The sequence below is a fragment of the Colletotrichum chrysophilum genome (genome assembly GCF_026319265.1).
Source record: "Colletotrichum chrysophilum strain AFK26 chromosome Unknown scaffold_80, whole genome shotgun sequence".
Lineage (NCBI taxonomy): Eukaryota > Fungi > Ascomycota > Sordariomycetes > Glomerellales > Glomerellaceae > Colletotrichum > Colletotrichum chrysophilum.
In genome coordinates this window covers 134,986-162,681 of record NW_026517367.1, presented here as the reverse complement: position 1 = coordinate 162,681, position 27,696 = coordinate 134,986, and the positions used below count along the sequence as shown (strand labels likewise).

The following is a 27,696-nucleotide window of genomic DNA, read 5'->3' as shown; positions in this document are numbered from 1 at the left end:
GAAATATCACACCTATCAATGGCGCTTTGAGAGTACAGGTGATGTTCCAAGATCCTCATATGATATATCTCGTACTATGATCTTCATCCCGTAGATGATATTCACGCCAACACGTCGCGGCCCTTCGCCTACCACAGCATGCCGCAGGAATCTCTGGCCTCACCAATAGACGTTATCTATCTCTTGTGTGCTCCCAATGAATGGCAGCCTAATTGAGTTGAGAAGAATGTTGGCCGCGGCTCCTGCTACCACTGCACCGGTGCCTCGAGAGCACGGGCTGGTGGCTCCGCCTGTGCCCGGCCTGCGATGGAGCAACTCGGCTGTTCAAGTCCCGACTAACGTATTCGTAAGGATTATATTACATGAATTCAAATAACTCTATTCTAGATGCCGGGACACATTGAAAAGTGAAGTGCGGCTTATTTCGGCAAAGATTCCCTCCCAATTAACACAGTCAGACTCATCACCGGCAAAATCGAAAGTTGTCGCTGCGACGCGCGGCATGTGAGTCGGACACAGGAAACCATCACAAGAGTTCGGAGGCCTCGCACTGAGGCTGAAGTGTGCTCGTCCGCGTCTCATTGGCCCGGCGCTCCCGCCGCCGCCAATAGAGAGGATAGTTCGTAACGGGCTTGCTTCACACCCTCTTCTTCAACGAGATGATAATTGTAAAAAGGCTGTCGCGTCTGGCGGGAACGGCGAACATGTCCGTTCTGAGGAAGGGAACCGGGAACTGTAATTCTATTACCTCGCTCCAGAACTTCGGACCGTTCGACTTCAACAGAGTTAACGAGGAGGGCCATGAAACTGGGACAGCGGCATCTTGATCGACGAACAGGGAGATGCCTTGAGGGAGTGATATAAGGTTTTGGAGGAGCAGACACACGCGGCGAGCCGCAATTAGGGTTACTAGGTCGAGAAGAATCGGCTTGCTAGTCATGGAACGCGGCAAGCGCGAGTTTCACGCCGTCAAGAAGTCGAGAGCGGCCTTTTACTTTACCACCTATCACATCTCTTCGTCCGCTGCGACCCGACAACTGAGATGAACGTGTGTCGTCTGAAAGTTTACGCATAGTAAGGCGGAAGTCAAAAGAGTCAGTCGCTGCACACATTGCCACCTGACTCATCGGAAGGAATCGTAATCTCAGTCACTTTGATGCGTTTAGTAGGTAACGTATTGATGAGACAGAAAACAGTAATCAAGCGCCGGCTAATTATCTTTTAGTGCTCGAGGAACTCCTTGACCTCGTAATTCCTCTTTGCGTAGCCGAACCAGAGGCCCAAGATGATGATTCCCAGAGCAACCAGAACAGGGGAGGCGTAGTTCATTTCGTCTGCTAGGGCAGGGAGGTAATACGGGAAACAGTAGAAGATGAGTGCGACTACCGACCATGCGAGCATGACGATGTTCGCCAGGAGGCCGAGCTTGGGATACCAGAAGGGGCCATGCTTGAATGAGGAGCGGCCTTGCATCAGAGCAAGAACCACGGGGATGCTGTAACTGATGTACTGGAGCAGAAGGCCGGTGGAGATGAGCGAGTTGAAGGCGAGGTCTGAAGCGAGATAGAGACAGCCAAAGATGGCCGTGCCAGACGCTGAGAATATCAACGACCAGAGTGGAGTATGCAGCGGCGAGGGCGCAATCTTGCTGAGGTGATGATGCAGCGGGAAACCAGCCTCGCGGCTGATCGTCCAGGCAAGGCGAGACTGCCAGGTCTGGATGGACCACATGGCGCCAATGGTGGTGATCATGACAGGCACCCAGAGCCCGACAGCAGCGGCCTGGCTGCCCGTGATACGGTAGAAAAGGGCGAGCGCCGAGTTGTCGTCGGCTCCGTCGAGGTAAGGCACGTTGATGAGGACCGACATGACGACCAGCAGTCCCGAAACCAGGCCGACGACGATTGTCCACATCAGCGCCTTCGGGATGTCGGTGCTGGGGCGGGGCATCTCCTCAGCCAGATGGGTGGTGACGTCGAGGCAGGAGAAGCTCCAGTTCGCCCCGTTCATGCCGATGATGAACGCGATGCCGTTCTGCCACCCGGACACGTTGATCTGCGTGACGAAGAAGTCCTTGGCAGAGGCGTGTTCCTTCGACATCGCGAACAGGGTGATGAAGATCACGACGATGGTGGTGCAGCTAAAGAGTAGCATGATCTTTGAGATTTTGGGAAGCGCTTGCTCGAAGCTCGCGCCAAAGAGCGTGACGATGTTGAGGAGCTGGAAGCCGAGGAAGCCCATCCATCTCTTGTACTCAAAGGTCGGGTCGAGGAGCGTGATGATGCCGCAGATGCCGACGGGGACGGAGAGGCAGGCGGAGGAGCCCGTTGCTACTGCGGCGAGCCAGCTGATAACTGCTGTGATGTACGATAGGAATCTCTTGTACTTGGGCGGTGCGAGGCGATGGACCCAGATGTACTGGCCACCGGGGTGAGGCATGGCAGAGGCGAGCTCGGCGAGCGTTGTTGCTGTTGCTAAGCCGACGAGGGCCATTACTAGGAAGCCCCAGAAGAACAATGGTGATCCTCCCATGGGAAGGGTGCTGCCGAGAACCAGCAAAAGGCCGATGGCAGTGTTTGTGGTGCCGTAGCCAATGCCCAGGGCGGAGAGGGTTGTGAATGGCTTCATTGTCTGCACGGTGACAGCGCCGTTCGTGATGGAGCCGCGCTCGACGGCATCATGATCGGTCTTTTCGGGCATGACGGAGACTTTGTTGTGGGTTCCCGTTGAGGAGGTACGTGCAAGTGAGGTTTGATTGCCCATTATTGCAAGATCACACGCGGGGACGAGGGATAATGCTAGGGAGAAGTGGTCGTTATCAACCCGTGATCATGAGTGGTGGTTAGTTGTGGGAATGTCTTGGAAGTTGAGGTGGGGTTTCGGGAGTTATATGCATGCAGCTAGATAATATCTACCGCAGAGTCGAGAGTCACACAGCTACAGCCATGGGCTTCATCTCTCGGAGCGGGGTTATCTGTCAATCAACCAAAAGATTCGCAACGTTAACAACACATTATCTGAGGTTAAGATAACGATGTCGTGGGGGAGGCATCTGGAATGCGGACCGTAGACCACAAAGCCGAGGATAACATATCGGCCGCTATCAGTTCGCATTCTCGCACATACCTTCCGCATAGGGAAAGGGAGAGCGGCGCCGCTACCGGCGCGGGCCCCACAGTCCGGATGGCCATCGGGCGGTCCCCCGCACCGTTGGGAGGTTGGGCTCAAGAGGTAGCATTTCTGAACCTCCCACGGCATCTTTTATCCGGCTGTATTAATGAGCTCCTATCGATGGTTTCTTGAACAGGTGTTCTGTAGGCATACAAGTCAAAGTCACAATGGGCGGAAACGGCACCAATGACAGCGCTGATCGTCTGCAAGATGAGCTTGCTCCCTATCTAAGTATGCAAATTAATCTTTCCTGAAGCATAGCTAACCGTCTATTACAGACCCTGTCATGTCAAGATTTCTCTTGAACGTATCTAAAGCCATCTCGCAAGACCCAGGCCTGCCTAAGCCCAACCCGACAGTTTCAGCATGGCAGGTTCCCGTGCACCCAATTGGGTCAATCCAGTCGCCCACCCTGCCCAAGCATACAGACTTTGCTGTGATCGGCTCTGGTATCACGGGATGCAGCGTCACCAAGACACTTCTTGAGCACCAGGCTGCCGGCAACTCTCACATCACCGTCTTGGAAGCGAGGACTCTTGTCAGCGGCGCAACCGGTCGCAATGGAGGCCACCTGGTCACAGCCTCTGGGCATACCTTCGGTCCACTGGCCAGACAGCACGGCGTTGAGGCAGCAAAGCAAATCACACGTTTCAGCATTCTCAATATTGCACGGCTAATGGAGATGGTGAAGGAGATGGAGCCAGAGCTGCAGGAAGCTTGTCAGATTCGTGATGTGCTTAAGGTCATGGCTGTTGGAGACGAAGAGACCTGGAAGGCGGCTAGACAGTCGGTTCTAGACTTCCAGCAGGCTGTCCCCGAGCATCAAAGTTATCACCGTATTATTAAAAAGGACAATGTTCCTGAGGTAAGTCCCAGGTCCCACATGCGTAGCTAGAATCGTATTTTAGCTAATGTTATGCAGAGATGGAACATCAAGAATGCTTCAGGGGCTGTTGAGCATGATGCCGGCGCTATCTGGCCCTATCGACTTCTCACTGGCATTTACGATCGTCTGCTCAAAAAGTACTCCGAGCGTCTTGCGGTCGAGGCAAACACGCCGGTTTTGAGTGTCGAGTTCTCTCCCGCGAACGACAGGGAGCATCCTTACTCGATCACCACGTCACGAGGGACTATGCGAGCAAAGAAGGTGATCCACTGCACTAACGCGTATGCTTCACATCTTCTACCAAAGCTGGCTGGTCGTGTATACCCGTTTCGTGGCACGATGTCTGTTCAAAAGCCTGGCCCAGCTCTGAAGAACCTGGGAGCCTCCAGATCCTGGAGCTTGTCGCACAAATCTTCGTTGGATGCGGAGACCGGCTTCTACGATACGGGACTTTACTATCTCCAACAGAACGCTTTGACGGGGAGGATCTGGATTGGGAACGAGACGGCATACATGAAAGATATTTTGACCTCTGATGACACATACGTTCCTGCCGAAGCAAAGAAAGCGTTGTCAACCATCCTTCCCAAATTCTTCCTCGACGGCTGGGGCTCGGAAACGACATCAGAGATAGAGGCCATCTGGTCCGGCATCCAGGGCCACACGGCAGATGGCTTGCCGATCGTTGGCCAGATCCCTCAGCCCCTTCTAGAAACACCAGGTGACGACGGGCAGTGGATGGCTTGTGGGTTCAATGGGTACGGCATGGACAAATGCTGGCTGACGGGCGAGGCTTTGGTCAAGATGATATTCGGGGAGGATGTCAGCGACTGGTTCCCACAGGCTTACATGGTTACCGAGGAGCGGCTGCAGAAGGGTCTGACCAGCGACAAGACGTTGCTGAAGTTTGCTCAAATTGCTAAACCAGGCGGCGTTAAAAGTGAGAAGTTGTAGACCTTTTATTGCTATCATAGATATATCATCCCATCATTGTTCCCAAGTTCTTCTCATGAGCCACGTCCAGCCAGTAAACATCAGTACTTCCACTGTCCGACGCCGACCAGATCTGATCTATCAACTCCGAAATTACTCGACTTTTCCTAAGAGGCAGAATGTGAGTGTAGGCGGCCAGCCGTGACAGCACGAACTTGCGTGCCCGGGCGACCTCGATGGAAGCTGGGTCAATTGCCAGCACGTCCAAGTCGCCCACGGCCACAGACGCAGACCGCAAGTGCTGTGGATTTCTTCTCAACTCGCTTGAGCAAGCGACCATGATGAACGGCTGCGCGCTGCGCGTCCGAGACTCGAACGGTATTTCCCTCAGAATACCCAAGATGTGCATTGCGAGCTTGGTCAACCATGTCTGCCTCTCCTGAGCGGTCGGTGTCTTGTCGGACGGTAATGGCCGAAGTAGATAGTCCTTGTCCCATGGGGCATATCGTTCGTTTAGTAGGTCGGGGAACACACGATAGAGCTGTAAGAGTCCCGTGCATCTGTATGCCTCGTCTATGAGTTGCAGGTGCTTTAACGGTGTTTTTGGGTCGCCTGGGTCCTTGACTTGGGATAGGTCGGGTGAGCGATGAGCTAGAAGTACACGTTCGAGTTTACGCGCATCCCTGAGTGCGGTTCTAAACACATCGATATCATTCTCGGTGAGGAATTTGACTTTGGAGATGCGCTTTCGGTATTGGAAGACGAGAACGCCAATATCGGCGAGTATTTTGACCGTATCACGGGAGATACCAGAATACGGATGTGGTTCGTCCGACTTGGTGGACTCCGCCGGCCCAAACGGAGAGTTTCGATCGTAACCACCCAGCTGATGGCTGTCTGTTAGATAGGCCAGCAGCATTGCCCAATAGTCCATTGTGTCGCTGAAGAACGAAATGGTGGCGTCTCTACCCGTTTCAAGCATGATGTCTTGTAGGATGTCACAGCTCGTTCTGAACATGTCCGTGGCTAGGTTCTGTGGAGTGAGCCAACTGGACGTGTGGCCCAGTAGTTGAGACGCGAGCAGCATAGCTTGCTTGTGCGTTGGTAGAGAGTCCTGGCGGAGCAGCTCGAGGGCTTGTAGGTGCTCGCGGCGCGCAACAGGTAGAAGGTGCGGAAAGTCTTCTGATAAACAAGCGGCCGACATGCTTTGAATGGTGTGGTAGAGAGCACCAGAAGACTGCCACGAGGTCTCGATGATGTTGCGCATGACGTTTGATTTGCTATCCCACGCGCAATAGAGTGTGATAACTTCGCGGAAGAAATATTCAGATAGGGACGTCGGGATATTGAAAAGCTCCTTAGGTATCTGGGTGGACAAGTCGCGATTCGGCTGTATGAGTGCTGTTGATATAGGCATGCTGAGTATCTCTCTGTTGCGATCTTCAAAGAAGCCGTGGCGTTGTGGTAATTGGAATCCACTTAATCGTGCCTCGGAGGGGAAACTGGCTTCTGCGAACAAATTATCTTTTGGGGTTTCTTGACGATTAGATGGTGATGATGAGTGGTCGTTATCAGCGTCCAGAGCCGATGAAAGGAAAGTTGTTTCTGTCGATGAGTCGAGTGCAGACGCCGGCCGCTGAATTCCTAGCATGGCATCCGTGATGGTGCTCAAGCTTGACAGGTCCGGAGGGACAGGGTGATCCCAATGTGGGCTGAACCCAAACCATGAATTCAACTGGCGGCTGCCCTCGGTGTTTGAATAAGTGTTGTCGAGGGTCTCGGTGTCAAGAGGAGCCCTCGGTGAAGCAGACAAGCTTCGACGTTTTGGTGAGCCTATTGCTTCGCTCTGCTTGCTGGCACTTCCTTCTGCCCGAACTTGGGGCCTTCGCGACCACCGCACATTGAGTGCATATCCAGGGCATTGGAAGCCTCTCTCTTCACACCTAGCACATCCTGGCTTCCTCTCGTCACATTTTGTCTGCCACGACAATGTAAGTGATAACATTCTTGGAGGCTTCTCAGCGAGTCTTACCTTCTTCGCCTTGCACCTGACACACCCGTTTCTAGACTTCGAGTGCCTGACTTTGGATGAGGACTGCATTTCGTTGTATCACCGTAAGAATAACATGCGCAGGGCAGCTGCCGATTGCTGACAACTTGACAGTAGCAAGAGGTATACGCACACAATGGTTGATGCTCGCAAAGTGGTCGTAGAGGAAATGAACGGTCCGGCACCGGCATCGCACAGATGATAAGATTGGGAGAGATAAGCCATCATAGCCCACTAACAATGGAAGATATCGGTCTTTTTATCTAGATGCGGTCATATCATCCCTGCTTCTGTGGTGTTCCCCGCAGTTGATCAATGCTAAGGTAGCGCGATCCGAGTCTGCGGGGTTGGTTCAGACTAGTAAATAGGATGGTGCGGTTGACTGCCCCACTGTCTTTGATTTCTACGTTCTCCTTTGAACCCGGTTGATGGTGTTCAAAACCGCAATCACTTCTGAATAACTCAGGTGCGAGTGGATTACAGATATAGTACAAAGCGTGGCGTAAGGAGATAAAGCCAATCAGCAAAGATAGTCCTTTTGCCGATGGGATTGGGAGAAAGCCGGGTTATCACTGGAGGCATAATGTAGTGAGTGGTCCAGTCGCACCATATGGGCCTCCAGCAGTGACGTATTATCTACCGTCTCTCTGGAACTTCTGCGCTGGTCTGGGGTACAAACGCTGTGGGCTCAAACCTCAGGAGCAATTTTCCCTCACAGTTCGATCACCTCAAACCGACAAGAGGATACGGATTCCAGTCGCACAGAAGCTTAGAAGGTGGAAATCCTGTTTGATACTGTTGGATGCGCACTGCGCAGTGACTAGAGCTCTCCTTGACAAATGTCAGAAGTACATGATTCCCAGTTCAGATCTAATCAAATTAGACGAGATAGGAGACGCAATGCATGAACCGGGGCTGCAGCTGACTGCTTTGTAACTCTCGTGCCGATTTCTATGATTCCCGCAACCTCTACATTATCATTCGCTGAGAATCACAGCTGTGCCAGCAATCAACACTTGTCATGGCACTATTGGCCAAGTCTCAAGTTCTTGTTTTGCTACACAGCCCCAGGCGTTCCGACGAACAAACTGGAATTGAATAAATCCTCACACCCCGCTTCCGCTCTCCAGGCACGTCAATCCATTAAGCACAAAGGTTTGTGATGATGACCGACACTTTCGAAGAAATCAGGCATATCGACGGCGAGATCGAACGTCTCAAACTTCGACTCGTATCTGAAGACACCAAAGGCCACAGCTGTCAGTACTGCAGCGCTATTAAGATCAAGTTTTGTGGGTCGGTTTCTGAGTGGCCAGATGGATTTTCATATTCTTCCTTGGAAACAACAGAAGAGGAAGTGCATAAATCGGCTGCACTGGGTTGTCACTTCTGGTCCATGATCAGTGATCGAATTGCCTTTGTCGTAGCGCATGAAAAGGCAAAAGCCATCCTGGATGGAATCCCAGACGCTTCACCCTCCACGACGGGTTCCTCATCAGACTCCCAGGGCTCTCACTTGACTGGCGCCAACCAGAGTACGAATTCCCTACTATGGGTTAAATACCTAGGTGTCTGCTGGAACGATGTCAATGTGGCACCAGCGTATTCCCGTCCAGACGCCGATCCCTCCTCGTTGCCTAGGAGTAGGCCACCAGAGAATGCTGCGTGTGTTCCGAAAGACCTTGTACGACTCACCTTTCGCAGCAACGCTATCAAATCTTACTTGGAAGTTATGTTAGAGCTTTTAGAAACTTCAGGCAACAGTGAACAGCTTGCCTCCGAGTGCCTTTCACCACCAATTTGGTCTGCTTCGAAATCAAGCGCTACACTATGGGCTCTGGTGCCTCCCAGTAAGTGAATGTTCGTTTCGAATTACACAATGGACATAGACACTGAATTTTGATTGGCAGTCAACTTGTTCAAATTGGACAACAAGCGTACGTGGCCTATGGGATCACCCAAGAATTTGGAGCCTGGCAGCCCTGCAACAATAAATCTGATCAAATGTTGGCTACGTTAATGCGAGGTCCAACACGGATGCGGCATTCTGGAGCTGCCCTCTTCTATGCCGACTATGGTATTGCGGGTGTTGAGCAGGGACTCCGCAGTCTTGGTTGAGGTGCCGCCCAACATGAGAAAGCGGTATCTCACACTGTCTTACTGCTGGGGACAACAAACACAAAGTCTCTTGTTGACTCGGAAGAATGAATCGTCCTTGAGGTCGAAGGCGGGAATCAGGATAGCCCAGCTGGATCCAACAATTCGAGACGCGATGATCACAACATTTGAACTTGGTTTCGAATACCTTTGGATCGACGCGCTTTGTATTTTCCAAGACGACGAGGCCTTCAAGGTGCGGGAACTGCAGAAGATGGGTAGTATTTACCGAAACGCTTCTTTCACAATCATTCCCTCTACAGCGAACGATGTTCGCGAAGGATTCCTCAAAAGGCGACGTTCGACTTTGGAAAGCATTGTGCCACCCGGAGAACAACTACAACCTGTTTTCAAGATGGAGGCTGAGTGGAAGGATGCCACCTCAAATGAAACGACTCCGTTTTCTGCCATTGTCATATCAACAAAGGACATGAGACTTGGAAGAAACCCTTGGCGTCGGAGGGGATGGACCCTCCAAGAAGCTCTTTTCAGTCGACGTCGCCTACAGTACCGCGAGCAACAAACAACATGGAGTTGCTATTGCACGGGAGAGAAGTTTCTAGATGATGATGGCTGGATTAGCGGAGGCGGAACATTCCGCTCTTTGGGACTTGTCACAAGTATGCTATTGGATAAAAGCAATCTTCCTGATACTGCTACAGTTCTCGGGTGCTGGTATTCCCTCGTGCGCGAATACAGCTCCCGGCAGTTTACATTTGCGATAGACCGTCTTCCTGCTATATCTAGCGTAGCAAGAGAGTTTTCTTCAATCTTGGGAGATCAGTACATCTGTGGACTCTGGAAGTCTGACCTCGCGCTTGGGTTGGCATGGAGCGCAGTGGGAATGCGTCCCATATATCGCAACTCGTTGAATGGGCCATCGTGGAGTTGGGTGTCGTATGTCAACCGAAACGGAATATACTGGAGTGGCCTTTTTCAAAATTGGGAGTACAGGAAGAGCGAGGATTTCCATCTTCTCGGAATTTCTCACAGTCCAAGACACTTGACTGATTCGTTCAGAGACACTGGGTCGAGCGAACTTCACATACGCGGCCTCCTCATGCCCTGCTTCTACAATTCTCAACGTCCCGGCCAATCAATGCCCAACTATTTTTGCACGCGACCTTCTAGCTTTTACGCACCTCCATCAACATCGATATATACCGCCTTCTTCGAGGATCACAGGTTGCAGGGAACTTCAAAGGTTGAAGTTCAATTGCTGGCACTCATTATCACCTGCGATTTGAATGTAGAAGGCGTTGCATTGATAGAGGACGTCAAAAGACCCGGAAATTATTTCCGTGTAGGCTCGTTTACGATGATTGGAGTCTGGCCAGAGTCTACAACATATCACCAGGGAATTTTGCCTGATGAACGCACAAAACGGCTCAAGAAGACACCCGAAGACTTCCAAGCTCGTCTGCGAAGTGCCTTTGGCGGGGAAAAGAACATAAGGGAAATTATACTGGTATAAACAGCTCTTTAGCCAATCTCTCATAGCGGTGCATTTCCGGTTGGACCACCAAAGCGTTTTTTGTGCTCATCCCGACCTCTCCTCTTCTACCTCCCATCGCCAGGCTCTGCATGTGGCTCACGAATCATTGTAAACAGTCTAATAGCGTCCCCATCGTCGTCGCAAATCATTTCCTTCCGGAACTTGAAACCCCATCGCCCATATATAGCCATATTGGGGACATCTTTACTTGACTCAAGATAGCACTTCATATCCTCAGCATCCGCTTGATCCGTCACCATTTTCATCATTTTGGCGCCCACGCCTTTGCCTTGTGCCTCGGGCAGAACCACCATGATGTTGAGGAAATAGTAACCTCGGGGGTCTGTCCACAGTTCTTTTTGGGCTTTGGCTTGAGCCTCTTTCCAAATGTAGTATCTCTACGAGTAGACGGAGGTGTAAGCGATACTGGGACTCGGTGAGGGTTCGAGTGGCATCTCACCTTAACATTCAAACCACCGCGTCCGTACCACATGTTGTAATTTACTTGTCCAAACCATAGACGCCACCCCTCAAGCCAGTCGTTCCACGTTGATGGGGCATCGGCCGGCTGAGGGGGCAGCCACATTGCCACACCAAGTACTTTGTCATTTCCTTCCTCTTTAGCTACGTGGAAGATGCCATTGCGCATCCCCCATCGCATTCGAAGGGCGAGTGACTGATAATTCCTCTCTTGACTGAACTATTGATGAGGAATTGTTAGTGGGAGGCTCCGGGTCAATGAGGGCTTCTCCGATGCTACCTACCTTGGACTGGTCGTAGACCCACGTGTTGTACGGATCCCCAGAAAAAGCTTGTCTGCGTGGCCCTGTCAGTCATTCTGTCATACATGCTCACGTTTCTCTATTCTCACTTACTGAACCGCCTGGACTGCGCCAGGGATATCTTCCTCAGTAAGGGTGGTGACGTGGATCGCCATGATGAATGATGAGTGAGGGCCCGGGAGCGGCGCAAAAGCTGGACGACGCGCGGTGAGATGAGATATCAGAGATCAGATTGGCAATAGTCTCCTTTGTGACAGGTCGCGTGACCGAGAGAACCCGTTGACTATTATTCACAGCAAAAAGTGCTTCCAAGCTAGCCCGAACGCGGGGTTGTCGCCGTTTGGCTTCGGAAAGGCCCTGCGGGGTCGAGATAAGATCGCACAGAATTGCCCTGTAAGGTTAGCGGGATGAGATAAGTGATGATAAACCCCGCCATCGGGGACAGCTCAGCGCCACCACGCGTGGCATTCACTCCTACGGATTGCGATAACTAATTGATCGACTACATCTGATCAACTTGACATGACTGACTATCTCTGTGACTGAACAATTACTACAGTTGCGGCAGCCGAGATCCGAACGCGAAATATTGATGATTAAGAGCTGAAGAGCGGCAATTGTCCAATCGCATCTAGATGCTGTCACTGCGCCAGTGCGGTGGCGCAAGGAGCCTCAACACGACGACAATGGTAGGGATACCCTCCGTGGAGATGGACAGGTGCTTGAAGCAAAAATCGGACGAATTCGAAACCTTCATCACGTTGACAGGTTCGTATGCGGCCGCAGCTTATTCGACAGCCAGACCGCCTTTATTATTTTTAACCCCGCGGTCACTCCGAGGGGACCTCGAAAGTCAGCCGCGGCCCTCAAATGATGCTGGCAAACTTTGGCGCATTGGTGTTATTGACCATATCAACCGGTATCTGGTATTGAGCGGCGTGGGTATGTAGCTCAGAATCTTACAGGTGCAGATGAGGCTCCTTTTTGAGATGCGATCGTTTGCCGATCGGATGATCACGCGGGAGATGAAATTACGGATGAATGTTTGCGTGTTGTGAACAGCGCCACGGGACGATGCAAACATAACGGGAAGATTCACCCGTTTAATTCGGTAATACTAATTGCGAGCCGAGCCGTTGGGGGAAATTGCGGCTTAATTGAGGCGGATTGTGGGCATGAAAAAGAAACGAAGGTGTTTCTGACCAGAGCACGCTTGTGTAGAGGACCACGGCCGAAAGAATATTGTTGGTGATGGATGAAAAGGGGAAAAGGCACGAACAGGCAATTGTCGAACATGGATCAGGCATAGTTCGGATGAAGAGGGAACACGTGAATCGTCAGTTGCGATTGGTCTTGTTGTATCCGTACTTGGTGTACTATGTAATTCTTCGGACTGTTATCGATTCAAGTTGATGGCCAGATTGATTAGTACAAGGCTTAGTGGTGTTTCGCAGTCAGATGGTTGCCGGGCTGTGTTGTGTGAGAAGAGCGTATCGTCATTGTCCGATGTGTCTGCTGGTGGTGGGCGGAAACTCTGAATCCCGAATGGCCGCAGCAAGCGTCAATTAGTGCGCGGTTGAGGCGGCTTGCTGTCACACTCCATGTTGCCTCTCCCGTCGTCCGAATTGCGACGGTATTTCTGGAGACTCGTTCAAGACGTTGCAGCGACGCGTTCTTCAGCTCAATGCAAAAGTCTATCTAAAGCAACAGCACAGAGGGCCAGACTTTCAGGGTCGAATCAGGTCAGATGGCGACACTGCGACCACAGAACATAACCACGCGTTCCGTCAGCCGTGGGCCGTGGGGGCGCTGGGCCTTGGGGGGAGCAGCATTTTATGGGCCTTTCCCCCCAATATAAAAAAAGCTGGGAATTTCAGGTTTATTGCGTGTCGATCACTGCCGCGGGAGGATCGGAGCAGCCATGATGCAACCGATTCAGGGGCGCCCTTGCTCTCCCCGTTGAACTGTGGAAACTGGAAAGACTGCACTGCACCTGGTAACTGGACACTCACTGGACACTGGTCACATTGGACTGGACGTTGCCTCAGGTAAAAGAGTGGAGAGGCGGCGGCAAGTGTGAGCCCCTGACTTGTTGCATTGCACAGCACAGCACAGCTCACAGCATTGACGAGGAGCACTGCGAAGTGTCCTTTTTAAGACTCGAACTGCACGTCGCAGATCCCGTTCGTCCTGTCTCATCATCCCAATTGTCACTCGTCGCGTCGTCTCAATCCCCCCCGGCCGTCATCTCAACTCGCCCAAACTCTCTTTTTTTCACGGCCAGGCGATTGACTCAAACACACTCAATCGCTCACTCACTCACGCACATTTAATTGCACTCGCATGCCCCCGCGAGTGCACTCAACCGCCCGAGCAAGACCGCTCCGCCAGACGCCATCATCATGATCAACAACGTCTGGGACAAGTCTGCGCGGGCGCACAGGGGCCGCGAGCAGGAGACGGAGCTCCTCCCGAGGACAGAGCAGGACGGCCGCGACTGGCGCGAGGGCGACGACGAGAAGCAGCAAAAGGCCCAGGGCGCGGACTCGAGGAGGAACAGGGACAAGATCAGGTCTCTCGACGGTCTCCGCGGCATCGCCTGTCTAATCGTCTTCAACTACCACTTTTTCTGGCCATGGACGCCCTTCATCATGCTGGGAAACGGCGCATTCCCCCCAGGAGCCCCTGAGCCGTACGTTGGATGGCACCAATTGCCCATCATCTGCTTGCTGCATCGCGGCCGCCCCATGGTCGCCATCTTCTTCGCCATTTCCGGTTTTGTACTCTGCAGGCACATCTTGAGAGCCATTCACGAACGGCGTGTCGAGGCCGCCTACAAGAGCCTCGCATCGTCCGTCCTGAGGCGCGTCTTCCGTCTCTACATCCCGCCCACTATCAGCATGGCCTTGGTAGCCCTGCTGGCTCAGATGGGCGCTTTCAAGCCCGAAAACGCCATCTTCAAGGGACCTGATTCGGCCTACATCAACGGCACCGTCACCTTTGCCCACCCTCAACTCGGCGAGTCCTGCATCAACGGAACCGTTGCCGCCGCCGGCCCCAAGAGTGTCGCCAAATACCTCCACCTCCAAACCCCGCTTACCCTGGGTAACCTTACAAACTTGACCGCATCATCAGATCAGCTCTGCTTAAACAAGACGTCCCAGCTCTTCATGCCAGCCATGCTCTACAGCTTCGTCGACAGTCTGGAGGTGGACCTCAAGCCCGAGAACAAGTCAGCAAACGCCACCCTCAAGCAGGTGGGATCCACCAAGCCGCGGCCCCGCGAGGAGAAGACTGGGGGTGGACACCTGGAGAAGATCTGGGGAAAGCACAGGTCATCCACCCAGGAGCAGGCCGAGAAGGACATGGCCGACGCCGCAAAGGCCAAGAACCTCACCACCACCCACAACATCACCTGGGTCCAGATGGGCGGCTCGTGGGAGGAGCACCCCATCATCCACGACAACATGACCTACGCCATCAAGAACTTTACCAGAGTCTACGCGGAGTGGGCGAACCCTTTTAACTTTGGCCACTACCACACTCGTTACGACCCTCACACCTTCACCATCCCCATGGAGCTCCGCGGCTCCATGTTCATCTACCTGTTCCTGCTCGGCACGGCGGCCATCAAGGCGAAGTGGAGGATGGGCATTGGCAGCTTCCTCTCCGTCTACAGCTTGATCTTCGGACGCTGGGATATGGCTGCCTTCATGGGTGGGATGGTGTTCTCCGAAATTGACATCTGGCGTACGTCTGATACCCACGACGGCTCGCTCGGGTACCCCGGCAAGAGCGACCCCCGAGGCCGCCGAGCAACCCTCCTGCAGAGAATCATCTCCGCAACGGCGACCCGTTGGATCGCCATGTTCGTGGCACTCTACTTCCTTTCCTACCCCGACGCCTCGGCCGAATGGACCCCAGGTTTCGTTCTCCTTTCCTCACTCGTGCCCCGCTACTATATCCCCCTATCCGGCTGGATGTTCTACCAGTCGATGGGAGCAATCCTCCTACTCCCCTGCATCCTACGCAGCCCCGTCCTCGTCCGTCTCCTAGAAGGACAGGTGGCGCAGTACCTCGGCAGGATCAGCTTCTCGCTGTACCTCGTACACGGCCCCGTGCTTCACAGCCTGGGCTTCTGGCTCATGCCGAGGCTTTTCGAGAACTTCGGCCGCGCACAGGGCTACGTCCTTGGCTGGATCATCCTGATGAGTGTAACATTATATCTGACGAACTTGTGGAACAAAAAGATTGACGGCTGGAGCACGACCGTCGGCAGAAGGGTAGAGAAGGCGCTGATCGACTCGGCGTAGGCGTTGAAAACTGTCAGAGACATCGTTGCTCTAGATAGAAATTGATTTGGCGTTTCGGACTCAGATATTCGGTCTTCGATTGTCGCTGTGAATGAAGGTGACTGTCTCGAGTTGTTCAAGCAGACGATTCGGCTTGATGTGACCGTTGGGCAAGCGTCCGGCTCGCTCGGCTGTCAAATATTGGCTTCAGGGGTCTCAACGTATGAAGGGCAGGCGTTGGGAGCGGCCCCGGTTGATACTCTTGATGTGCTTTGGCCCCGTGATAAAATCACTGGAACCTTGGATTGTCCCTGATCTTGAATATATGAGATCGGTAGAACGTTGACTAAAAGAATTTACATGAAGCCTCAAATCTCTCTAACACCACTCAGCCCCTGAAAGACGCCGTCTAAAGCACATCCATCTCCTGCCAAGCCAATTAGACATTCGCAGAGTTTCCTAGCTGGCGGGATAGAAGGATCCAGTCACCGCACGAGGTAGCATTAGAGATAAGCCGCGTCTTCAGGTCCACCCGCAAAATATCATTCCCGGTGAACGAGACTGGCGTTCCTGCCGGTACAGTCCTAGAATCAAAGTCAGATCATTTTCAGCCACAGTAGATCAGCTCAGTCAAACATACGAGTTGTATCCCGTGGTAACGGCGGTATACTGCCAATTGTACGCAATCTGGTCGCACGAATGCAGCAGGAACGTCGGCGTCTGCGTGCTGTTCGTCGTGGTCGCGTTCTGCGGCGCGATGATGGCGTCCCGGAGCTGGTCGATGTTCAGCGTCGGGGGCCCGAAGGTGTCGTCGTAGCTCGTGACGTTTGGCGCGACGACGGCGGCGAGTTGGGCCTTGGTGGAGGTGATTGGGGTGTCGAAGATGGCGAGCCAGCGGCGCGCGATGTCCCAGGCCTCGTCTTCGCAGAGGCAGGAGAGTTGGACTTTTGAGTGGGAGGAGGGGAGGGAGGGTGAGTTTGTTGTTGTTGTCATTGTCCTGCCGTGCGCTGTAGCTGCGAAAGCGGCGAGGGGTAGTGAGAGGAGGGTTGATGGACGCATTTTGGATGAGGTAGATGTTGAGAGGTGGGGATGTAATTCAGGATCCGTTGATGCCAACTGCGTGATGGGCCTACTTGAATGAATGGGTGTTTGTTGGCTGCATTGGCTCCGTCCGCTACGAGGACTTTCGATCCCTTCTATGGCACACTGTTCAGACTTCATTCGAATGCAGACGGCTGCGAGGGACAACGTGGTAGAGCATGTGAGTGACTGGAACGGTGGCTGGCCCGGCGACAGGCTCGACGTGTAAGTCGTGAGGAATGTGGCGTCTCTGCATGGCAACATGGCACTGAAGGCGGCACTTTTTCAGCACGCCACGAGGGCCTCCACAACTGGCCATCAAATCACTCTAAATCATTCTAAATTCGTGCGGGAACCAAGAACAGCTCTGGAAAAATGCCTCCGGTACCAAATGGATTGTGTTTCCTGGGAAGAAGCATGCGTTTATGCGGACTGGCTAACTGCCTTGCCTGCCGATACTCGCGAGAATCCCAAGCTCTTGCGTACATAAAATGGGGATAGAGGGCTTTGTACTCCTGGTTCCGAATGCTGGCCGCATACAGTTTGGATTAGCTTGATGCGCGGTGGAAGCTTGACTGCCACTGTGAGATTTATCGTGTTGTGACTAAACACCAGACATCGTGGATGGCAAAGAAGTGAATACCTAAAGTGACTGCGGGGGATCTCGATTTTCTGTAAAATGACTCTGCTGGAACATGGTATAAGAATTCAGACTGCGCGCAGGCGGCTCGCTTGCACGAACGTAGTCTACGGGACAGAACGGGAGATTAGACAAACCACCGACGGAAGATATTGCAACAGAGAAAACCGCCGGTCAAGACGTTCAGTACTAAAGTCCTTTTGGGGCTAAAGTGAGACAACAACAGCAGACTTACGGTCTTACGGTCCCGGACTGCAAAAAGCTCTAGCCATATGGTTCAATCCCGTTGGAGTGTCGAATCAGTCTTGTCATTTCAAAAGAGTTCAACGTTTGAGACATGTACATACCGTGTGCTTCCCGTAGTGCTTACTCAGCGCGCGCAGCCAAGACGAGACCGCCGATGTCAGCTGGCGAGTGTGATCACAATGCCTCACATCACGAAGACAGTCAGTGTACTGTTATATGCATTTCTTCATTTTTTCAAGTCCCTTGCAGCTATTACCCGCAACATCATTCCTAAATTGGGAAATGTATGTTGCCGGACCTCGCTGGGTGGCGCAGCGGGCCGGGCGGGAGCTGCCGGATGGGCGAACGCGAGCATGTCAGCTTAGTCTCTTGGCTGTTTCTGGCCCAGACTTCCTGCGGGAAGATCTTCCGTGGAAGCAACCAATCTCTACGCAGTAGCAGTACAACTTCTCCACAGCGTTTCTATCTGTGCTTTCAATGGACTTGTAAGGGACACCTATCTTGCCCCTGTTCTGACTTCGTTCCCAGCTCTAGTCCTAGAATGGTGAAATGAGAGCATACGTCCAAGAGTGGAGCAGTGATCAACTGAAAGTCAAACTTTTTAAAAGCGCCCGGTAGTCTCTCATTCTTCCATGTATCGATGATCAGATCATTTGATGGAAATGCACCGACCGAAGAAGTTCAACAAGCCAGCATCCTAGGATGAAAATAACGAGTGGGTGTGGATAACCATCGTCTCACATCAGCACCGTGACATGGAAAGAATCAACGTGCATAGTAGGATTCTTCCTGTGGGACAAGGATCAACGACTGCTGTAAAGAGCCGTAATGCCAATGATAGCCAGTGGGGCATGCAAATTCCGCTTCAAGATACTCCTGAGGCCGTCACTGGGCGGTCGATATCTTTCAAATCGCTTCTGCGTTATGATTTGCTTATAGAACATCTCAAAAAGATGACACAGCAAGATAAATCTTCATCGCTAAACGTATATCCAATTGCTTCCTTTTCTTTCTCACAACAAATCATACTGGCAATGCCAATCAAAGACCATCACCTTGACCACCCAGGAAGATGTTGCTTCATCCTTTCTCACTTCTGTGGAACATCGTGAGGCACAATACGCCCGACAAGAAACTAAAACGGATTGCTAACCGGGTGAGGTCTTTAGTTTGATCGCTTGCCAAGTGGGATTTTCCTTGGTCGCTTTATACAGCCAATCGGGGCCATCTTGGCGCTTATGTGTGTACTCACTTTTGCAACTGGTCAAGCTGTAGCTAAGCGGCTGGGTTACAACTTTTTCTCAAATGACAACATTCAATAGCCCAATCGAGATAGTTTCAAAGTTGACTATCGTGACATGTGGAGCCGGTACTATCAAATCATCTTTGTCGACTCGTAATGATGTGTATTGTGAGTCTGGCTCAACTAATGATGAAGAGCGCATACCAGGAGATGGACTGTCAGTCGAATATAAATATGTATGCCGTCCTCTCAGGACCTTCTACATTTTTCAACCAGCCTACATCCACATCTTCATCTTTCCTATCAACAAATCAGTTTCCCAAAGACCAAAAGTTTCACACCAATAAACCCCCTCTTTCAAAATGCTCATCTCCAACATCTTCACCACCGTCCTCACGGCCTGTGCCGTCCTCGGCTCGACCGCCGCTGCCGCCGATTTCAAGGTCAAGAAGAGCGGCAAGACCAACTGCTCTGACGGCGGCGGCCCCACGCGCGAATACAGCCGCGGCAACTGCAACCCGCTGTACAGCACCGACCACGGCATGAGGGTTCTCGAGCATAACACCGCTTGCAAGAGTAAGCAACTACCCTCATTATGTGGTCTTCGTGACGGAGTCATGACTAACTTGTCGTAATCAGTTCGATGCTACCCGGGCGGAAACTGCGACGGCGGCGTGAAGAGGGCCTTCAGCTCCCACCAGTGCCACTCGCTGGAGGGATGCTGGTCTTTCAGAGTCGAGTGCTAAAGAGGGCACTCGTACTTGAGCCAGACTGGTTGATCGATTGATGGCCGGGCTCAGGATGAAAGTCCGAGGACGGGGGACTAGGGTCTGCATTTATGAATCATCTATCACTCCTTTACAGCTCGACGAGCATTTGAATAACCAACTACATACATTCTTTTGTTAATTTGCACAATTTCAAGCATAAATGTGCATGTTATGGAGGCATCGGAAGCGTTCAAGAAATCAAGAGACTTCGGACACCTCATCATCGCCATCCTTAGCTGGGGTATCTCAGACTGTGAGCAATAAAAGACCCGCCGAAAACAGCCAGATTTCTTGAATCAAAATCTAGGGAGGCTCTACGCCAAGCCAGGTCAAAAGCGACCACCGTTTATAGAAAGCCGGACTCAACTCACACTCAGGTGTACAATTGCAGGGGTCAATACCCAAGATATAGTATACAAATAAGCGAGCGAGGAGAACGAAAGGTGATACAAGGTGTTACGAGCAGGGCCTAGTTCAATGAGTGTCTCATCCTCTGTCGAGTGTTTTTCCAAAAGCCTGACTTACACTGCTAGACTTTCTGACGTGAGCTTTTTCACGGATAGCGCTGGTTCCACCGCCTTCAGAGGCTTCGGAATTGGTTTGAGTCGTAAGGAAGGGCATTTGAAAAAGACACAAGACTTTACGATTAACGCCTACAATGCGAGACCTTCAGAATTATCTACAAGAGGCCTCCCATGTCGCTATTCAACTGATCAGACAACAAGAACAAATCCATGAATGAGCTAGGGTCAAGTACCTCCAGGGATATGTCTTCTGAGTTGCCGTACAGTCATGTTAACCAGTTCTTTCTATTTGGTTATTCCTTACAAATGGAACCGGAACACTGGACTTGGCTTCCCGTTCTTTTCAAGTATTGCTTCGTATATGATGTGGGTGAAACGATTTACGATGTTCTGATCAAACTTCCGTCATAGCTGAGTAAGGTGGGCGAGTAATTTGAGTACCTACCTAGTATGCATGACTGAAATATCAACGGCTAGTGAAGGATGGAAGATTGCGCTTTCCCCTGCCGCTATTTTCCACGCTAGGTCCTGCATTGAACAGCCAACGAAATGATCGGAATAAAGAGACATAGATGTTGCATGCCACGAGGTTTCAACGAATCTAATACAATCCTAGAGCGGTATGGCATTCCGACGAGAGTATTTCTTGGTGGCGCTTTATACAGGCCTTTGAAGACTGAGGATGAGATTCATTCTAGGTAAAGGCATGGTGTTACAAGTGAGATTGGGTACCTGTGAGGCAGCGTGCTCTGAAATGATATGCGACTGCGTGCAGGTGGCGCTCATTCTACCCTCCGGTTCTTTAAGATCTCAACCGCAGAAGAGAAGACAGGAAGTGAAGAACGAAGAAGCTTCCATCTCGCCTGACGCCTGATTTCGCTATATACAGCGGTTACTTTTGTCCTTCAAGTTTACGAGCCGGATCATGGAAAGGCGGCAACCAAGCCCCAAGTGATCAATCACTTCGAGAAGTCTGAAGGCGAAACAAGTCTAAACTTTCATGTCTCAAATTCTAGTGAAAGTGCAGTTGTCCATATGTTTAATGAAGCTATTATCAGTGTCTATGCCTGCACTCCAGCGAACGCTTCCGACGGTCATGACTATTATCATACAGATATTGCTAGAGAAAGGGAGAGAAGAATCAGTCTCTCAAACCTCCTCCCTCTTCCCCTGCACCGTAACCCTCTCCACCCCAAGCTCGCTCTCCGTCCCGTCCGAGTTCTCAATCATCTCCTGCACCTCCTCCTCCCCGCCCGTGTTCCAGTTTCCAAACACCGCAAGCAGCGTAAACGGGATCGTGACGCCCCACAGCGTGAACCCCAGGATCATCTGGTTCTTGTTCGGCCAGTGCGTCGCGCCCACCGCATAGGCAATCGTGCTGCCAATGCTCTCCCACGAGCGCAGGATGCCCGTCGTGCGCGCAATGTCGCCGTCGCCCTGCGCGCCCTTGATCTCGGCCATGAGCCAGTAGATGTACGTCTGCAGCATCTCGTAGAAGAACTTGAAGAACATGTACACCGTGAAGGCGGAGTTGAAGAAGGCGCCATCGCCCAAATCGAAGGACGGCGGGTCGGCCATGGAGGAGAGGCGCGTCTCGATGACGGCGTTCCAGATCCAGGCGGCGGTGACGAAGACGAGGATGACGAGGTAGACGGCCTTGGACTTGGCGGAGCGCTCGAGGCTTTTGACGTCGAGGATGGCGCCGGTGATGAGGTTGGCCGCGGCGCCGACGACGGCTGTGAGGAAGGAGGTGAGGGCGCGGGAGCGGACGGTGAAGTAGGCTGTGTGGATTCTGTCAGCGGTCGAGATGGACATGTAAGAGAGATGGAAACCCACTTGTGAGGTAGTTGCCTTGGTACGTGGTGCCGAACTGCCCTGCCAGGAAGACGGGGATGAGCAGCAGCATGTACTTGTTCCTCAGCTGCTTCCAGATCGCGCGGGCTTCAGTGGCGAAGTCTGTCTGCTTCATGTACGGGATCTTCGTGCCGTCTGTTCTGACGACCTTTTGCGGCTGGGAGAGCAGCAGCGCAAACGGGGCTCCTAGGGATGAGATGGCGACGAGGCCCAGATAGGTCGTGTAGGTCACCTTGCCCTTCTCAGATGTCTTGATGTTCAGCGCCAGGGAGATTGCACCGCCGACGAGGGGGCCCATCTGGCGAATCCCCATCCAGATACCAACGTATCTAGAATAAAATAAGTCAGCAAAGGCTAGAATCTGGTTGTCAGTGTAAGAGCGGAAGACTCACCGGCCTCGCTTCTCCGCCTCAGGATATCCGACGGCAATGCTCGCCTCCGACGCCCATAGTAAACTAGCCCCTATGCCGCACAAGGCCGCGCCGAGCAACAGAAACCACTCGTTCCCGTAGCGGTTGTTGCAGTAGAGGCCGGCTGCGTAGGGCGTGTAGAAGGCTGCGCCGATGAACAGGGTCCACTTGGCAGTGAGCTTGTTCGTGACGCCTCCGGCTATGAAGCAGCCCACGGACATGAGTCCGTATGTGAGGGCATTCGCGGCATTATTCAGGAACGGCTGTTCGATAAGTTAGTGAATACGAACTCTTGAGGCTGGAAATGAAAATCAGGAGCTGACCTTTGCGTTTCCTCCGGCCCCCAGGTTATTCAGCGCCGTCCAGATGCCTGGCTCGCAGAATGCCACGAGCCCGACGATGATGATTTGGAACAGGCATGACCGGTAGAACTGGGCAAGCTTGACGAGCACCATTTTGAAGTGCTCTCGCTGATAATCTCACGTACAAGAAGCAAGGACAGTCACAGTTCACGTTGATTGATTCGATACGCAGGAAGTAGTACAGTTTAAACCTCGAGCAGCAATGGCACCGGACGAGCACGCCATGACCCATCGGGAATGCGATTTAACAGAGTTTTGCATCAGCGTTGAGCAGCGCAGCAAAGATAACGAGAATAGATCACGCAATTATTCGGAGTGGACACGGCGGGTATACAATAACCGCATCAGAGGCCTCGAATTTCGCATGCCCCCTGATGAAGCGTGGGATCGGAGGTGGACGTCAACATGCACGCGAAATGTTAGCCTCAATGCTTAGATCCACTTCTACCTGCCGAGAGATACGATAAGATCAATTGGCCAACTGCATTGGTTCTGCAGGAGAAGGATTTTGGGGGCGATTGTCTCTGAGGGAAGAAACGGTCAGGGTTCGGGATCACGCAATGCCCCACGTGGATGGTGTTGAATATCCCCGAAGGCTAAGGCAGATTGACGTTCTTACCACCTCCCATTCGCTTGAAAGCCCATCACTGATAGTGAGCAATCGGATTTGGTGTCCGGAAACCTTGAAAATCATTAGACGGGGGATACGCTCCATCCAAATAATCTCGCCACGTGCTGCCGGATACGGCTATTTGGGTGGTGTGTGGCTAACTGACGATTTGAGTCTCTGGGATCTTCGACACTTGCAACGACCGTGACTTTGCAATTAACGAATGTTCGTGAAAAGGGAACTGGGCCTCGGAACGAGGACTAGCCTTCATCAGGGGCGTCGAGGTAATAATACAGATAGTGAAAGCTAGCTTTCATAAACGTCTCTAAGGTTTGCAACACAGGTCCATTAAGATGGGAAGCTTAGTACCCATGCTGTATACTTTCCATGTAAGTACTTACATAGTATTAGCTATGTTGTACCGACGAATGAGTTTCGAGTCTAGCTGAAGAATGCGTTTCTGGTTCTACAGCAAAGTCAAAGGCATTAAGTTACCATTAGACGCAACTCGCCATCAGATAGGAACTGTAGGATAAGATTCGCTTGCATAGTGCTATCCAAACTTCATATCAAAAGCCAAAAGAAATTCTCCGATGTAAAGAAGCTCGTCTCCACAGCCTCACGGGCCGGGTTCCGTGGAACACACGGGGAGGTCTTCGGGAACCGGCTTCCAAATGTGGAGTCTTTGTGCCGAAAATCTTCGGGACGTGGCGCCCCACGCCCGTTCGGTACCGTCCCGGTGGCTTACGTGGCCCGTTTGGGGGGGGGGGGGGGGGGGGGGGTTAGACTTAGACTTCCCACGCGCAGCCGTGGGATCCATGAAATCCCCTCACCCACACACATTACGCAGTAGACCGCATCACCGAGAAATCCGGGGGTATCGGATTGATTCCGTCGGAAGCGCCTCACTTCGAAATTAGAAACAACTTCTCATTCAGTAACCCATCCGAGGAAACAAGAAGAAGCAGCAAACGTTCTTGTTTCGTTTCTTGCTATCGGCCCTATTTGATAATCATCCCGTCGTCCGTTCGATCGTCCCATATCTCTTGCAAGCAAAGCACCCCCATCCAGCTATCTTGGTCTCGATAGTCTCACCTCACCACCCCTCGCGTAGTCCCACGCGACCAACGTCCATCCGTCCCACCCACCCACACTCGCCTTACGCCAAGACAAAGATCTTCATTCAACGGGGCATCCTCCGGTTTTTACAAAAAAAGAAACAGAAGAAAAGACCGAAACAAAATGCCACCGTTCCAGATCCGCCCCTGCACCCTCGCAGACGGGCCTTCCCTGGCCCGCAACAACATGTCCGCCTTCTGGACGGACCCGAACTGGATCCTGCTGTGGCCCAAACACATCACCCTCGACTTCCTCATCGAGCAGGCGGCTAAGCGGCTGCCGAACAACCTCCTCCGCGACCGCGGGGCCCTGCGCCACGAGGTCGCCGTCGACCCCGCCACCGGCGCGCTGCTCGGCTACGCCCGCTGGGAGCTCCCCGCCGCCAAGACATCGACCTCGGGCCCGGACGGCAGCGGCCGGCCCGAGTGGGCCGCGGCGCAGATCCCGGACGTTGGCGCGGAGGAGAGGAAGGCGCTGAAGGAGAGGGCGGACGGGGCGTGGTGGGAGCCGATTGACATGGAAGGCATCGACGATGAGAGCGACAAGGTTAAGGAGCGCATACTGGCGGAGAAGCCTTGCTTAAGTGAGTCTCTCTTCCTTGAACCAGCTGAGGAGTATTTTTCTAATTAGAGTCCAGGTCTCGACTACCTCGCTGTGCACCCCGAAAACAAGGGCAAGGGTATTGCTACAGCGTTAGTCGAAAGCGGTATCAGGCAGGCTGAGAAAATGGGGATTGATGTCTTCATCCTTGCCTTCCAGGCGGGTTTGAATCTGTACCTAAGACTGGGCTTCAAAGAGGTCGAGCGCGTCGTTCAAGATGACTCCAAATGGGGTGGTAAGGGTGAGTATACAGTGTATCTGCTTACCTACGAAGTCAACAAGGGCAGTAGTTGAATACATGTGCCATCGATCATTGAGAAACCAAAAGAAATCGAATTTGTACAATTTGTTCTTATACACCACAGCTACCTATTACCCTAAAACCTAGCCTCGACCTTCTCCTCGGTGTCCTGCAGCGCCCACTCGCTCTTCTTGGTCCTGCTCCTCACGCTCGCCGCCTGCTGCGCCGTGAACCCCTTGGCCTCCACGGCCGGGTTGTACCCGAGGTTGTTCACCTTCCCCACGGTGGCCGAGTCGACCTTGGGCGCCTCCTTGCCGTCGGCGCGCTTGTAGACCGTCACGACGACGGCGCCGCCCAAGCCAAGATTATGTTGCAGCGCGGCCTTGGTCCGCGGCACGGCGCGATTGTTCGCCCACCCGCGCAGGTGCCACACCAGCTCGGCGCACTGCGCGATGCCCGTCGCGCCGAGCGGGTGGCCCTTGGAGATGAGCCCGCCGGACGGGTTGACGACGTACTTGCCGCCGTACGTGATGTCCCCGCGGCGGACCAGCTCGTGCGCCTTGCCGGGCTGCGCGAGGCCAAGCGAGTCGAGGACGATCATCTCGTTGGCGGAGAAGCAGTCGTGCAGCTCGACGACCTGGACGTCGTTCTGCGTGACGCCGGCCTCGGCCAGGGCGGCCTTGACGGCGTGCTGCGTCATCTCGAAGCCCATGAGGTCAATGGCGGAGCGGGAGAAGAGCGAGGGGGCGTCGGTGGCGAGGCACTGGCCCGCGACGAGGACGGCCTGGTCCTTGAGGTGGGGGCGCTCGTCAAGGAAGGCCTGGGAGACGAGGACGGCGGCGGCGCCGCCGTCGGAGGTCGGGCAGCACTGCAGCTTGGTGAGGGGCGCAAAGATCTCGGGGGCCTTGAGGATCTGCTCCTGGGTGTAGACGTCCTGGAACTGGGAGTAGGGGTTGCGGGTGGAGTGCTCGTGGTTGATGCGGGCGATCTCGGCAAAGTCCTCGGGCTTGGCGCCGTGCTTCTCCATGTACTCGCGGCCGGCGTTGCCGAACATCTGGGCGGCGCCGGGGGAGTTTGTGATGCCGCGGGTCTCGGCCATCATCTTGATGGAGGTGCCGGTGGGGTTCTCGCGGTCGTTGAAGAAGCTCTGCAGGCTGCCGGGCATCATCTTCTCGAAGCCGACGACCAGCACGCAGTCGGCGGCGCCGGAGGAGACAAAGGTGCGGGCCATGGCGAGGCCGGTGCTGCCGGTGGAGCAGTTGTTGTTGACGTTGTAGATGGGGATGGAGGTCATGCCGAACTGGTAGAAGACGCGCTGGCCGCAGGTGCTGTCGCCATAGCAGTAGCAGGCGACGCCCTGGTCGACGTCGTCGTAGTTGATCTGGGCGTCGAGCATGGCCTTGACGCCGGCCTCGAAGCCCAGCTCCGTGTAGTCGACCTTGCCGCGGGGCTTGATGAACTTTGTCATGCCGACGCCGAGGACGTAGCACGGCGCCTTTTCGCGCTTCTGTCGGGGAGCCATGTCTGCGGTTGGTGTGTTGATGTGTTGGTGTTGTTTGTTTGGTGTTCAATTCGAGTTCGACTTGGTGTGTGAGTAGGGGTAATAACAATCAATGGAAAGAGACAACAACAGTTGATGGGTTGATGTTGGAGATATATTCAAGCCGAGCCTATGTGAAGTGGTATGTCAAGTGACATGTGCTTCAATGAATGAAGTTGCAGCAGAAGGGAAGCTTTCGCCGCCCCCTCAGGACCCCGGCCGGGCCCCCGGGATGAGCTTCTCCAGGTTTTCCCCCCCTTTGCTCCCCCCCAAACGGCCCCAATTCCGCCCTCCCGCAGCCGCCAAAGCAATGGGAAGCAGTGCTAAGGGCAGCTTCGATGCGGGGAAACAGCGTCTCGAAGCAGCACAATGCCGAGGCCCCGGGCGCCACAACGTCGAGCCGCAGCTTGCTGTCCCCTGTCTTTGTCTTGCTCAGGGGCCAATCAGGGGGCATGCCGAGGTAAATCGGCCCTGTAACAGGGGGTCTAGCTAAGGTACCTCCAGTGTGAGTGAGTGCCCCATGCGGTAACCTTCTCGTCGGTGCTGGGACGGAGCCATGACTTCACTGACTCGAAGCTGGTGATTCAGTGACATTCTCGTCTCGAAATCATCTGACTGCATTTATCAAGGGTTTATCTAAGGAATGATTACTAACTAAAAAACACTTCTAAAGATTGACTCCATCGTGACA

At 53.2% G+C, this 27,696-nt stretch overlaps 9 protein-coding genes across 9 annotated transcripts; 4 read left to right on the top strand and 5 right to left on the bottom strand.

Moving 5' to 3' along the window:
* Positions 1 to 1,221: 1,221 nt before the first annotated feature.
* Positions 1,222 to 2,700, bottom strand: COL26b_008851 (uncharacterized protein; the record flags this gene model as incomplete). Its single annotated transcript, XM_053181598.1, has 1 exon — positions 1,222 to 2,700. One exon carries the CDS (start codon positions 2,698 to 2,700, stop codon positions 1,222 to 1,224), a length of 1,479 nt encoding a protein of 492 aa, XP_053034484.1.
* Positions 2,701 to 3,338: 638 nt separating this feature from the next.
* COL26b_008850 (uncharacterized protein) lies at positions 3,339 to 5,011 on the top strand (the record flags this gene model as incomplete). Its single annotated transcript, XM_053181597.1, has 3 exons — positions 3,339 to 3,402; positions 3,450 to 4,036; positions 4,094 to 5,011. The coding sequence occupies 3 exons, from the start codon at positions 3,339 to 3,341 to the stop codon at positions 5,009 to 5,011; spliced, it is 1,569 nt and encodes a 522-aa protein (XP_053034483.1).
* Positions 5,012 to 5,036: 25 nt separating this feature from the next.
* On the bottom strand, positions 5,037 to 6,257 carry COL26b_008849 (uncharacterized protein; the record flags this gene model as incomplete). Its single annotated transcript, XM_053181596.1, has 2 exons — positions 5,037 to 5,531; positions 5,694 to 6,257. 2 exons carry the CDS (start codon positions 6,255 to 6,257, stop codon positions 5,037 to 5,039), a joined length of 1,059 nt encoding a protein of 352 aa, XP_053034482.1.
* Positions 6,258 to 13,876: 7,619 nt separating this feature from the next.
* Positions 13,877 to 15,787, top strand: COL26b_008848 (uncharacterized protein; the record flags this gene model as incomplete). Its single annotated transcript, XM_053181595.1, has 1 exon — positions 13,877 to 15,787. One exon carries the CDS (start codon positions 13,877 to 13,879, stop codon positions 15,785 to 15,787), a length of 1,911 nt encoding a protein of 636 aa, XP_053034481.1.
* Positions 15,788 to 16,205: 418 nt separating this feature from the next.
* COL26b_008847 (uncharacterized protein) lies at positions 16,206 to 16,825 on the bottom strand (the record flags this gene model as incomplete). Its single annotated transcript, XM_053181594.1, has 2 exons — positions 16,206 to 16,350; positions 16,407 to 16,825. 2 exons carry the CDS (start codon positions 16,823 to 16,825, stop codon positions 16,206 to 16,208), a joined length of 564 nt encoding a protein of 187 aa, XP_053034480.1.
* Positions 16,826 to 19,337: 2,512 nt separating this feature from the next.
* COL26b_008846 (uncharacterized protein) lies at positions 19,338 to 19,721 on the top strand (the record flags this gene model as incomplete). Its single annotated transcript, XM_053181593.1, has 2 exons — positions 19,338 to 19,551; positions 19,615 to 19,721. 2 exons carry the CDS (start codon positions 19,338 to 19,340, stop codon positions 19,719 to 19,721), a joined length of 321 nt encoding a protein of 106 aa, XP_053034479.1.
* A 1,697-nt stretch (positions 19,722 to 21,418) lies between these two features.
* On the bottom strand, positions 21,419 to 22,988 carry COL26b_008845 (uncharacterized protein; the record flags this gene model as incomplete). The annotated part of the gene is made up of 4 exons (XM_053181592.1): positions 21,419 to 22,050; positions 22,106 to 22,452; positions 22,516 to 22,796; positions 22,857 to 22,988. 4 exons carry the CDS (start codon positions 22,986 to 22,988, stop codon positions 21,419 to 21,421), a joined length of 1,392 nt encoding a protein of 463 aa, XP_053034478.1.
* Positions 22,989 to 24,747: 1,759 nt separating this feature from the next.
* On the top strand, positions 24,748 to 25,518 carry COL26b_008844 (uncharacterized protein; the record flags this gene model as incomplete). The annotated part of the gene is made up of 2 exons (XM_053181591.1): positions 24,748 to 25,207; positions 25,262 to 25,518. The coding sequence occupies 2 exons, from the start codon at positions 24,748 to 24,750 to the stop codon at positions 25,516 to 25,518; spliced, it is 717 nt and encodes a 238-aa protein (XP_053034477.1).
* An 83-nt stretch (positions 25,519 to 25,601) lies between these two features.
* COL26b_008843 (uncharacterized protein) lies at positions 25,602 to 26,987 on the bottom strand (the record flags this gene model as incomplete). Its single annotated transcript, XM_053181590.1, has 1 exon — positions 25,602 to 26,987. The coding sequence occupies one exon, from the start codon at positions 26,985 to 26,987 to the stop codon at positions 25,602 to 25,604; it is 1,386 nt and encodes a 461-aa protein (XP_053034476.1).
* Between the last annotated feature and the right edge of the window lie 709 nt (positions 26,988 to 27,696).